The sequence below is a fragment of the Toxorhynchites rutilus genome, chromosome 3 (genome assembly GCF_029784135.1).
Source record: "Toxorhynchites rutilus septentrionalis strain SRP chromosome 3, ASM2978413v1, whole genome shotgun sequence".
Classification (NCBI taxonomy): Eukaryota; Metazoa; Arthropoda; class Insecta; order Diptera; family Culicidae; genus Toxorhynchites; species Toxorhynchites rutilus.
In genome coordinates, this window is record NC_073746.1 from 212,637,023 (window position 1) to 212,650,598 (window position 13,576).

Genomic DNA, 13,576 nt, shown 5'->3' on the forward strand with positions numbered 1-13,576 from the left:
GGATGACTTCCAATCTGTCCCACTGAGCTGATGTATGGTGGCAGGCACTGGGTGGAACTGGTAAAGCCTGTCACTGGATTGACCCAATTGATCGTGCTGACTGGCGTCGACGCCCCCGGTCCGTTTGCTCCTCTGCCAGGTTGAAAATCGTGGGAGAGGCTACCTTGCCCACTTGCATACCCACTCGTTGTCGGTTGGCTTAGTTGCGAGTTTGATTGCATCGACATCGTAGGAGAGATTATCCAAGAAGGGAGAACAGATGTACCTCCGAACAATGACGTGACCGCAGGTGACGATGGTGTTGTTTGTGGAATATTTTTTGTATTTCCAGCAGCGGAATGCTGCGGTCTGGTTCTGGAAGACGTTGCTGAGACCGTCACCGTTCTCGCCGGCGCAGAAGTTAGCTCATTCTGGCTGACGGCGACCTGATCCAAGCGATGTAACCAATCTCCAAGACTACCAGCCATCACATCCCTGTTGGTTGCTCCACACCTCGCATTGATGATGTCGTACCGCGCTTTCCACATCTCTTTCTCCAACTGCAGCTTACGTTGTTCCAACTGGATCGTCTGTTGCAGCTCAATTTCCCTTAGCAGGAATGCCTTCCGCTCTTCCAACAGTTTGAGGTTAAGCTGGGCGAGTTCCCCAATCGGCTTTGCTCCTTCGTCGGATCCGTTCGCGTTAGTTTGCCCGTGTGCAGGTTCGAGGCCAACCGAAACATTCGAATCAACACCGACGACGCTGTTAGCAGATTCGACGACGCATTTATGGCACATCCAATGTTCGTCCTTTCGCCCTTCATCGAAACCAGCACATCCGAAGTGCGACCATTTGCCGCATCCTTCGCATTGTACCATGTCATCGGCGTTGTTGGCGAGATCGCACATTTGGCAATCGAAACGATCCGTCTCCGGCATCCTGGTTTGCTACTTGCAACACGTTGCAACAAATCTTTGAGTTTGTTGGGGTTTTTTCGGACGACTCTTTGCAGCACGCGGGAATTGTTGGTGAGCGAGCTCAAAGCTATAATATAATATATTCACATAATGAATTCAGATATGATTTACAATAATTCATCTCGACTTACATTTGGTCTCCTTGTTTTGTATACAGCGAAGCTTACTACAGGATGACTTAAATTGATTTCAATATTAATTTCTAATAACACTCGGATGGAACTCTACCTTTTTGTGGTTAGCAAAGATGTGTATGAGGAAGACGTATGGGATTGTTATGACAGCTGTATTTCGACGGTTATCAGACGAACTGTCATGGAGCGATGCTGATGGTACTGAAATGCGCAGGGTGATATGAAGTGAACAGTGGCGTGATTTGCCCCCTCAACACGCATATTTCGCATTTTGTTGTTTGGGGGGCAAAGTGGTCAGTGGAGATTACTACTGACAAAGTTCTGTTTTCAAAAGCTGATATACCTTATCACATAAAGTCCTAAGGTCCTAAAGCCAGGAAAAATATCCCACCCCAACCAAAACCAAGCCTCATTATGAAAAACGTTAGCAGCGGTGCAGTGGCTTTCGCTATAGTAGAACGAGACGATATATGTGGGTCAAACTTGTATGCAAGTTTCGAAAATGGTGTGCGATGTTCGGTACAGCTCGGATATACAATCAACAGTCTTCGTTCCTCTCTTGGTTTGGTAATCTAGTGTAACACAAATGATTACTGCCATTCATACAAGTATCTGAATGATCCACTCATGTTCGTGAGAGGTTACTTGCATGACACATTGTGTATCATTCGATATTGATCGATATTCAAACACTGCTAACCCAAGCCCATTGTGCCGCAAGAACAACGTAAAGCATGGGCGAGATATAAAACCCGCCAAGCTGTCACTGTCACTGGTGACAGTGAACGGAAACAGGAGGGATGGAAGAAATAGAAGGAAGGAAAGGAAAAGAAACAGGGAGGGGTGAGGGAAGAAGTTTAAAAGGAAAGCAGAAACGATTGGATCGAGCATTAAGGTCCAAGATAGAAAGCGATACAGACGTGAGTTGAGAAAAGTTCGGAGACAGTGAGCAGTACTCGAATAGTCGAAGGGCGCAACACCCGGCACGATTTTAGGGGCGCAGAATGAATCGAATTTATATGAAGAAATTGGATAAATATGATTTCTGACGAGGGATGAGGGTGCAAATCGACTCTTCCGCCCCGGGTGCGACGCCGACTCTTCCGTGGGTACAAATGTTTCTACTTTTCTGGCGGAAGGGAGTGCAAATCAACTCTTCCTCTCCGGGTGCAAAAGCTTCTCTCGACGCCACTGACAACACTATGGGAAAACCGTTCTGAGCCAGAGCAATTTCCACCATTCGGGACCCCGATTCATCCACAAAACGAGGCAGCATAATCCCGCTCACTGGAGATACTAACCATCGCTGGGACCGAGTGAAAAAGCGACGGTATTGACCGTAAGACACATCTTAAAGTGGAGTCAATCCTGCACTCCTGTGTCAAAAAAAAATAAGAGAAGGTACGCTATTCCTCCCTCTCCTTCCCAACCCCAACGACCTTCGACTATGCAGTACATGGGCATTACTAACCCGTCTGGATTACGCGCGTCTTGTGTGAGTGCGCCCGAGATCGGAAACCGATCCTGAGAAACGGTACAGGTGAGCTAGCTTGGTAAAGTACATAGAAAAAGGTTACTTTCAGTTTATAAACACCTGAAGACATGTGGATTAATACAAAGCGTAGCGATGTTAAAAAATCTTTTTTTATCTTAATAAAAACTTTTAACATATTATTCGTGATGAACAATCACAACACGAAAATTTTTCAAAGTAGAACTGAAATCCCAAAAACATAAATACACTTCGTTGATTCAATCAGACGCTATGGGTACAAAAATAATTAACTTGTTCACGTTATGTCTAGATTGTACCTGAAGTCAGGTATCTGTAAGGTACCTCTGTATATGTATACAAAGCTACTCAGATTCAAACATCGTTCATCAGTCGAACAATCTTCCTTATAGAGTGGATAACAGTACGATGAACACAATGAACTGCAACTAGATTTTCTCGTGTTGTAGACCGTTTCCGATAAACAGTAGGAAATGTTCATCTGAAAAACGTTTCTTAATCGTGTCAGTGATTGAGAAACTTAAGTTAATGGGATGCAATCTTCGCAAATCCGCAGATTATTAGAAAAATAAATCTCTATATAGAGATTATAGAGATATAGAGAACGCTTTTCGCGTTCCGCTGCTGTAAGCGCCGATTTGATCTTGATCGTCAAGGTCCTTATGACTGCGTGAACGTTATTGCGAGGCTTAATGTACTCGTAGAGTTCCTTAGATGCTCTCTTGACTTCACCAAGCTCAGATCTTTCGTATTGCAGAATAGGCTGCTCTTCGATGTATTTGTCGCTGCTGGGCTTTGGGGCTGGTGATTGGCTCAGCGGCGGTGATTTCATCACCTGTACCCTTCTGGCAAAGATGCCTACCTCTTCGATTTCGCTCCCGATTTCTGTGAGATTTGTTTGAAAACTCGTATTTATTGTTGGGTCCCAAGCTTTTTGGGGATTCCATGGTCATCTATGCAAGCAGTGAGGCCATACGAGGGTTGTCACGGTTCTTCATGGGGATCGTGTTCAGAGCTGGATCAGCGTAAGTCAGGAATGTGATATCTGAGCCTAGTGCCTAAGCCTAAGCCGAGCATCGAACGTACCCGAAGACTTACCAAGTTATTACCGGGACGGGGCAACCGCACTATTAACCCACACGCCGTTTCGAGAAGGAGTCACCCTTCCTTATTCAGGGAACAGAATAGAACGACTATCAGCGTCGAATGAAAATCGTTTCCTCATCATGTCCGTTTTCCGTGTCCTACCAGTATGTCGAAATCAAGATCTTATTGGCGTCAATCCTGATGTGCCAGGTACTCCTTTCGTTGCTCCTATACGCGGTATTTCCCCCGTGCAGTCTCCATAAGCTTTACCGCGCCCTTACTTGCGTTGTCACCCGATTAGTCGAATTCTACGACAGAAGCGAGAACTAAGACCTGAAGTGCTATCCTACGCCGGGAGCTTCACGGCTATAACTCTCTATAATTCTTACTAAGACACTATTTTGGTACGACTCATTGTTTTTGAAATATATATTATCAAAGATTTCTCTTACTAAAATCAAAACACCCTAATGAAAAGTTACACTTGAGTCAAAATATTCCTAGTTGTTGTGGAAGATTCATATTTCCTCCAATCTACCGCGGTCCATAACTTTGAATGGTACATTTAAACAGTCTGAACACGCAATAGCATGTAAGTTTAACGATTATTTCATCAATAGTGTTTCATTGATCAACCAATCCATTGAACTGGTCGATGAACCTGATGAAATAAAACAGCCGGTCAATAGTAGTTTAGTAGTATAGTGTTTCCACCCAATTATAATAAACAAACTTAGAAGTATTTTCTTTTCTTTAGGAAAAACGGCTGGAGTAGATAATGTTAACGCTAGAGTTATTTAAGATTGCTTCCATGTCATTGATTACATCTTGCTGAACCTTATTAATAAATCTTTATCAACTGGGCATGGAAGGTATGGTATGGAAGGAATCCCTAATAGTCCCAATTCAGAAGGTTGCTGGAACGATTAAATCCGAAGAATTTCGTCCCATCAACATATTGCACACATTAGAGAAAATATTGGAACTAGTTGTTAAAGGCCAGCGAGTTTTACGATTTTGTCACTTCTTTGATGCTGGACTTTCGCTTTTCCTCCGACAAGTGCACACTGGAACTTTCCATGGATGGTGGCCCTCAAGTAGGCGACACAAGCATAGGCAGTCTCGCTGCCGTCGACAAATATATGCAAGTGCAAGTCCTCGATTTCTGATGCCGTTACGCCCGGAAAATAGGCACGAGGTATACGAACAGCTTTCAGGTCGTTGAATTTGGCTACCCACAAATGCCATCGTTCAAGGATTGGCTTGCCTACCACGTCGTCCCAACCAGCTTTTGTGCGCCATATATCCTGAATGATAACGCGGCCATGGATGAGGAAATGGGAAAGAAGCCCCAACGGGTCAAACTGACTCATAACGCACCGTAAGATGCCTCGCTTTGTAGGGGTGACGGCTCCCAAGTCGGTATCGCTGGAGAACACGAAGACATCCTCGGTTGCTCTCCATTGCATGCCTAGCACGCGTTCTGCTTCGGGACCGCCTTCACCGACGATCTTCGTTGCTCTCGCTTCGGTATCCCCAATCTGGCGGAGTACTGCACCTGAATTCGAAAGCCAGTTGCGAATTGTGAATCCGCCTCGTTTATGCACCAACTTGACCTCCTCTACAACTTGACATGCTTCTTCCTCACTGTCGAAACTATGCAGGTAATCGTCGACATAATGCCGGCGCACAATCGCCTCCGCGGCCCTCGGATATTGTTCTGCTTGCTCGGCTGCATTCAATTTTTTTACGAACTGCGCCGAGCATGGTGAGCTAGTTGAGCCGAAGGTTGCTACGTCGATCACGAAGGTTTTCGGAGGACGCCCGGTTTCACCGGGCCAGACGAACAACTGACTGTAACGATCTGCTTGCCGTATCTTCAACTGATGGAACATTTCCATGATATCTCCCACGACTGCAATCTTCCGCTCACGGAATCCACAGAGAATATCTGGGAGAGGTTGGACTAGATCCGGTCCTTTTAGTAGCATGCTATTCAGGGATATGCCGTTCACTGTTGCTGCGGCATCCCACACGATGCGAATCTTGTTGGGCTTCTTGGGGTTTCGAACTATTCCAACCGGCAGATACCACAGTCTCCTTTGATCCGCTTCGGCTAGTTCCTCCTCCGTAGCTTCGTGAATGTAGCCCTTTTGCTGGTATTGCGCTATCTGCCGCTGGACTTTATCAAACAAGGATGAATCCGCGTTGAAACGGCGTTCCAAGCACCGTAGCCGTCGGACAGCCATAGCGTAATTATTGGGAAATTCTACATAATCGTAGCGCCACAGTAATCCAGTCTCGAAGCCGTTTTCGACTCTTCTAGTCGTCTGCTCGAGTATTGCCCTCGCTCGCTTGTCGTCGTTCGATTCGGGACTCTGATTCACCGAGACGCCCACGTTCTCGACCGTGAAGTATTGCTTCACTAGCTCGTGCAGGCTCCTGTCTACATCACAACCACAGATGTGCAAGTTGCAACTCGCAACGTTCGTCCCGTTTGGCATTGAGCCGTAGATCGCCCATCCGAGACGAGTTTTTGCTGCCACCGGCTCTCCCACGCAACCTTCGCGTATTTGTTGGGTTGCGGTGAGGTGAGTATTCTTGGCTCCAATGAGAATTCCTGGAGCTTTGGATTCGAAGTCTACGACCGGTAGCTTCCGCAGATGAGGGAAACGCTCGGCAAGCTCTTTATAGCACAGCGTCTGCGCAGGTAGTGCCAGGGACTCGACCGTCCTGACGTCTTTTAGTGGATATCGCTTGCCTCCACTGATACCCGAAATCTCCACCTCTACCTGACGGGAGCCTTCTTCCTCACGGCTAACGTTGCTTGTCCAGGTTAGGCAAAGACGCTTTTCCGTGCCTTCAACCTGTAGTACGTCGGCTATTCCCTTTTCGAGGAGTGTGACGGACGATCCTTCGTCGATGAAAGCTAGCGTCTCAATACACCGTCCTTTGTTGAAGAGTCGCACCGGCAACATGCGAAACAGTGTCGAGCTCTGGACGTTGTGAGGATTCACACCTTCCGTTGCATCACTTCGCTGGCCTGCTCCGCCTCTTTGAGGTATTGGATGAGATGGATTGGTCGACGAACTGCCCGAATCGCCGTGCAGAAGCGGATGGTGTCGCATTTGACAACCTAGAACTTCACAGCGCGATGAGGACCGGCAGGGTTTTCTTCCGTGTTTCCCGAGGCAGATACGACACAAATAATAATTATGCACCACTTGCCAGCGGTCATCCCGGTCCATCTTTTTGAAGACGTCACAATCCTTCACTCGATGGTCTGGATTCCCGCAGACCAAACAGCTAATTTGCGAAGCTGCTTTTGGTGATTCCACCTTCGGGGCCTCGTCAGCTGTTGCGTCTGATGTAGCAGCATGAGCATTCACAAAACCTTTCAGCTTCTCCTCTCTCTTCTGCTTACTTCCCCTTGGATCCAACGTAAGAGTGACTTCAGCTGCTGCCGAGACCAGATTTGCCATGTACCGACCGAATACACGGAGGTCGACCGCCGCGAATTGTCGTTTGAACGCCACCCAGTCAAGCTTCAAATTTGCTGGCAGCTTATCCACAAGTTCTTGGAGCAGCACCGGGTTAGATAGATGTTGCACTTGTCCCGCCGCCTCCAAATGTTCGCTGAAGTTCTGTACCGCCATGCCGAAAGCCGCGATCGTGCACAAATTATCCGCTTTTGGTGCTGGAACATCGCGGATCTTCTGGAGCAGCGCGTATATTATTTGTTCTGGCCGCCCGTACAGCATCTGCAGCGTATGTATCACTTGTGGCACTGATGTAGGTAATAATAAACGACTACGAACTGCCTCCAATGCGGCACCCTTCAGGCACTGTTGGAGACGACCAAGGTTTTCAACGTTACTGTAGCCGCATGCTTCCGTGGAGGTGTTAAAAGCACTGAAGAACATGGGCCACTCTTCGGAATTGCCACTGAACAACGGTAAATCCTTCGGCATAACATGTCGCGCTGCGATTTGACGAGGTGTAGGGGCTAGCTCGTCGATAATCACAGCTGGTCCCATTTATCCACCAAGAGGTCCCATTTGCCCACCCAGAGGGATTTGCGGGAGGTATGGATTAGGTTGCGGAAGCATCGATGGAAAGGAATAGGGGATGTAAGAGGGATATGCATTTATTGAACTGGCTACAGGATTCAGTGTTCCTACGCTACCGTAAGCATACTGCGAAGAGGCTACCTGACCTACTGGTGCGAAATTGTGTAAACTATTCGGTACCTGATATGGCTGACTCACGTGCCACGGTTGCATTGGATGACTTCCAATCTGTCCCACTGAGCTGATGTATGGTGGCAGGCACTGGGTGGAACTGGTAAAGCCTGTCACTGGATTGACCCAATTGATCGTGCTGACTGGCGTCGACGCCCCCGGTCCGTTTGCTCCTCTGCCAGGTTGAAAATCGTGGGAGAGGCTACCTTGCCCACTTGCATACCCACTCGTTGTCGGTTGGCTTAGTTGCGAGTTTGATTGCATCGACATCGTAGGAGAGATTATCCAAGAAGGGAGAACAGATGTACCTCCGAACAATGACGTGACCGCAGGTGACGATGGTGTTGTTTGTGGAATATTTTTTGTATTTCCAGCAGCGGAATGCTGCGGTCTGGTTCTGGAAGACGTTGCTGAGACCGTCACCGTTCTCGCCGGCGCAGAAGTTAGCTCATTCTGGCTGACGGCGACCTGATCCAAGCGATGTAACCAATCTCCAAGACTACCAGCCATCACATCCCTGTTGGTTGCTCCACACCTCGCATTGATGATGTCGTACCGCGCTTTCCACATCTCTTTCTCCAACTGCAGCTTACGTTGTTCCAACTGGATCGTCTGTTGCAGCTCAATTTCCCTTAGCAGGAATGCCTTCCGCTCTTCCAACAGTTTGAGGTTAAGCTGGGCGAGTTCCCCAATCGGCTTTGCTCCTTCGTCGGATCCGTTCGCGTTAGTTTGCCCGTGTGCAGGTTCGAGGCCAACCGAAACATTCGAATCAACACCGACGACGCTGTTAGCAGATTCGACGACGCATTTATGGCACATCCAATGTTCGTCCTTTCGCCCTTCATCGAAACCAGCACATCCGAAGTGCGACCATTTGCCGCATCCTTCGCATTGTACCATGTCATCGGCGTTGTTGGCGAGATCGCACATTTGGCAATCGAAACGATCCGTCTCCGGCATCCTGGTTTGCTACTTGCAACACGTTGCAACAAATCTTTGAGTTTGTTGGGGTTTTTTCGGACGACTCTTTGCAGCACGCGGGAATTGTTGGTGAGCGAGCTCAAAGCTATAATATAATATATTCACATAATGAATTCAGATATGATTTACAATAATTCATCTCGACTTACATTTGGTCTCCTTGTTTTGTATACAGCGAAGCTTACTACAGGATGACTTAAATTGATTTCAATATTAATTTCTAATAACACTCGGATGGAACTCTACCTTTTTGTGGTTAGCAAAGATGTGTATGAGGAAGACGTATGGGATTGTTATGACAGCTGTATTTCGACGGTTATCAGACGAACTGTCATGGAGCGATGCTGATGGTACTGAAATGCGCAGGGTGATATGAAGTGAACAGTGGCGTGATTTGCCCCCTCAACACGCATATTTCGCATTTTGTTATTTGGGGGGCAAAGTGGTCAGTGGAGATTACTACTGACAAAGTTCTGTTTTCAAAAGCTGATATACCTTATCACATAAAGTCCTAAGGTCCTAAAGCCAGGAAAAATATCCCACCCCAACCAAAACCAAGCCTCATTATGAAAAACGTTAGCAGCGGTGCAGTGGCTTTCGCTATAGTAGAACGAGACGATATATGTGGGTCAAACTTGTATGCAAGTTTCGAAAATGGTGTGCGATGTTCGGTACAGCTCGGATATACAATCAACAGTCTTCGTTCCTCTCTTGGTTTGGTAATCTAGTGTAACACAAATGATTACTGCCATTCATACAAGTATCTGAATGATCCACTCATGTTCGTGAGAGGTTACTTGCATGACACATTGTGTATCATTCGATATTGATCGATATTCAAACACTGCTAACCCAAGCCCATTGTGCCGCAAGAACAACGTAAAGCATGGGCGAGATATAAAACCCGCCAAGCTGTCACTGTCACTGGTGACAGTGAACGGAAACAGGAGGGATGGAAGAAATAGAAGGAAGGAAAGGAAAAGAAACAGGGAGGGGTGAGGGAAGAAGTTTAAAAGGAAAGCAGAAACGATTGGATCGAGCATTAAGGTCCAAGATAGAAAGCGATACAGACGTGAGTTGAGAAAAGTTCGGAGACAGTGAGCAGTACTCGAATAGTCGAAGGGCGCAACACCCGGCACGATTTTAGGGGCGCAGAATGAATCGAATTTATATGAAGAAATTGGATAAATATGATTTCTGACGAGGGATGAGGGTGCAAATCGACTCTTCCGCCCCGGGTGCGACGCCGACTCTTCCGTGGGTACAAATGTTTCTACTTTTCTGGCGGAAGGGAGTGCAAATCAACTCTTCCTCTCCGGGTGCAAAAGCTTCTCTCGACGCCACTGACAACACTATGGGAAAACCGTTCTGAGCCAGAGCAATTTCCACCATTCGGGACCCCGATTCATCCACAAAACGAGGCAGCATAATCCCGCTCACTGGAGATACTAACCATCGCTGGGACCGAGTGAAAAAGCGACGGTATTGACCGTAAGACACATCTTAAAGTGGAGTCAATCCTGCACTCCTGTGTCAAAAAAAAAATAAGAGAAGGTACGCTATTCCTCCCTCTCCTTCCCAACCCCAACGACCTTCGACTATGCAGTACATGGGCATTACTAACCCGTCTGGATTACGCGCGTCTTGTGTGAGTGCGCCCGAGATCGGAAACCGATCCTGAGAAACGGTACAGGTGAGCTAGCTTGGTAAAGTACATAGAAAAAGGTTACTTTCAGTTTATAAACACCTGAAGACATGTGGATTAATACAAAGCGTAGCGATGTTAAAAAATCTTTTTTTTATCTTAATAAAAACTTTTAACATATTATTCGTGATGAACAATCACAACACGAAAATTTTTCAAAGTAGAACTGAAATCCCAAAAACATAAATACACTTCGTTGATTCAATCAGACGCTATGGGTACAAAAATAATTAACTTGTTCACGTTATGTCTAGATTGTACCTGAAGTCAGGTATCTGTAAGGTACCTCTGTATATGTATACAAAGCTACTCAGATTCAAACATCGTTCATCAGTCGAACAATCTTCCTTATAGAGTGGATAACAGTACGATGAACACAATGAACTGCAACTAGATTTTCTCGTGTTGTAGACCGTTTCCGATAAACAGTAGGAAATGTTCATCTGAAAAACGTTTCTTAATCGTGTCAGTGATTGAGAAACTTAAGTTAATGGGATGCAATCTTCGCAAATCCGCAGATTATTAGAAAAATAAATCTCTATATAGAGATTATAGAGATATAGAGAACGCTATTCGCGTTCCGCTGCTGTAAGCGCCGATTTGATCTTGATCGTCAAGGTCCTTATGACTGCGTGAACGTTATTGCGAGGCTTAATGTACTCGTAGAGTTCCTTAGATGCTCTCTTGACTTCACCAAGCTCAGATCTTTCGTATTGCAGAATAGGCTGCTCTTCGATGTATTTGTCGCTGCTGGGCTTTGGGGCTGGTGATTGGCTCAGCGGCGGTGATTTCATCACCTGTACCCTTCTGGCAAAGATGCCTACCTCTTCGATTTCGCTCCCGATTTCTGTGAGATTTGTTTGAAAACTCGTATTTATTGTTGGGTCCCAAGCTTTTTGGGGATTCCATGGTCATCTATGCAAGCAGTGAGGCCATACGAGGGTTGTCACGGTTCTTCATGGGGATCGTGTTCAGAGCTGGATCAGCGTAAGTCAGGAATGTGATATCTGAGCCTAGTGCCTAAGCCTAAGCCGAGCATCGAACGTACCCGAAGACTTACCAAGTTATTACCGGGACGGGGCAACCGCACTATTAACCCACACGCCGTTTCGAGAAGGAGTCACCCTTCCTTATTCAGGGAACAGAATAGAACGACTATCAGCGTCGAATGAAAATCGTTTCCTCATCATGTCCGTTTTCCGTGTCCTACCAGTATGTCGAAATCAAGATCTTATTGGCGTCAATCCTGATGTGCCAGGTACTCCTTTCGTTGCTCCTATACGCGGTATTTCCCCCGTGCAGTCTCCATAAGCTTTACCGCGCCCTTACTTGCGTTGTCACCCGATTAGTCGAATTCTACGACAGAAGCGAGAACTAAGACCTGAAGTGCTATCCTACGCCGGGAGCTTCACGGCTATAACTCTCTATAATTCTTACTAAGACACTATTTTGGTACGACTCATTGTTTTTGAAATATAAATTATCAAAGATTTCTCTTACTAAAATCAAAACACCCTAATGAAAAGTTACACTTGAGTCAAAATATTCCTAGTTGTTGTGGAAGATTCATATTTCCTCCAATCTACCGCGGTCCATAACTTTGAATGGTACATTTAAACAGTCTGAACACGCAATAGCATGTAAGTTTAACGATTATTTCATCAATAGTGTTTCATTGATCAACCAATCCATTGAACTGGTCGATGAACCTGATGAAATAAAACAGCCGGTCAATAGTAGTTTAGTAGTATAGTGTTTCCACCCAATTATAATAAACAAACTTAGAAGTATTTTCTTTTCTTTAGGAAAAACGGCTGGAGTAGATAATGTTAACGCTAGAGTTATTTAAGATTGCTTCCATGTCATTGATTACATCTTGCTAAACCTTATTAATAAATCTTTATCAACTGGGCATGGAAGGTATGGTATGGAAGGAATCCCTAATAGTCCCAATTCAGAAGGTTGCTGGAACGATTAAATCCGAAGAATTTCGTCCCATCAACATATTGCACACATTAGAGAAAATATTGGAACTAGTTGTTAAAGGCCAGCGAGTTTTACGATTTTGTCACTTCTTTGATGCTGGACGCTCTGCAATGGTTAACCGTGATGCAAAGAAACTTCTGCGTCATTTATTAATACTTAGTTGAGATTTCTTAAGCCAAATAACACGCCTTGAATGTATTCCGAGGTGCAAGCTCTATAATACGCGTGACCACATTGCAAGTCGAAGGAAATGAAACAAAGAAATTTTTTTAATTTGTATTTATCAGTATTATGTCTGTCTGTCATGATCTTGGTGATGATGGACTATTTTTATTTTTTATTTTGTTGTTTTCTTTTGTATTAGTTCAAAAAAAATAAAAATACTCTACATAAGTTTGAGCCTCGCGTGCGTGGCACATATATAAAGGATATAAAATAAAAGTTTTTGTGAGAGCCGGACTAGATTTTTTTCGTAAAGGAAAATTTCGTAACCGCATCGGCTCAGTGGAGGATAAGACTGAGCATTGGCTTTTCTTTTGATAATGTAATAAAATAACATTTTTTGAATTTATATCTGTAGGTAAAATCAGTTGTTTCCTTTGTTAAACTGATTTCAAAGCTGAGAAAAAAAGTTAATATCTTCTAGATACCTCGTCTTGCTCAAACCTCTGTAGGGGAAGGTGGCGGGACCATCATCATCTTCATCATGTTCTTAAATCGATGTTATTGAAATAAACACAAAAAACTATAAGGTATTCACGTATTAGCGTCACCGGAGCCGAGCTCTCAGTTATCTCTTGTATTGTTGTTGCCTTGTTGTTAGCACTGTTTGTTATTTTTTAGGTATTTACGTATGAACACCACTGGAGCGTCACCCATATTTCAAAGCAAAATTAACCGGGCAAACGTATGCCGTCCGACGCTCGCTAAAGCTCGATCGGATCAAACTGAAGGATTGTCTCCTATGTTTAAGC

The 13,576-nt window shown here is 45.3% G+C and overlaps 1 protein-coding gene across 1 annotated transcript; it reads right to left on the minus strand.

Annotated features, from left to right (window-relative positions):
* Positions 1-4,232: 4,232 nt before the first annotated feature.
* LOC129779701 (uncharacterized) lies at positions 4,233-10,338 on the minus strand. The gene is made up of 2 exons (XM_055787331.1): positions 9,061-10,338; positions 4,233-8,996 (listed from the first exon to the last, which is right to left on the minus strand). The coding sequence occupies exon 2, from the start codon at positions 7,724-7,726 to the stop codon at positions 4,682-4,684; it is 3,045 nt and encodes a 1,014-aa protein (XP_055643306.1). The 5' UTR covers positions 7,727-8,996; positions 9,061-10,338; the 3' UTR covers positions 4,233-4,681.
* Positions 10,339-13,576: the final 3,238 nt, after the last annotated feature.

Bases quoted from the DNA above. Each gene is read 5' to 3' on its own strand.
- LOC129779701 (XM_055787331.1), bottom strand. From the start codon at position 7,726: ATGGGACCAGCTGTGATTATCGACGAGCTAGCCCCTACACCTCGTCAA.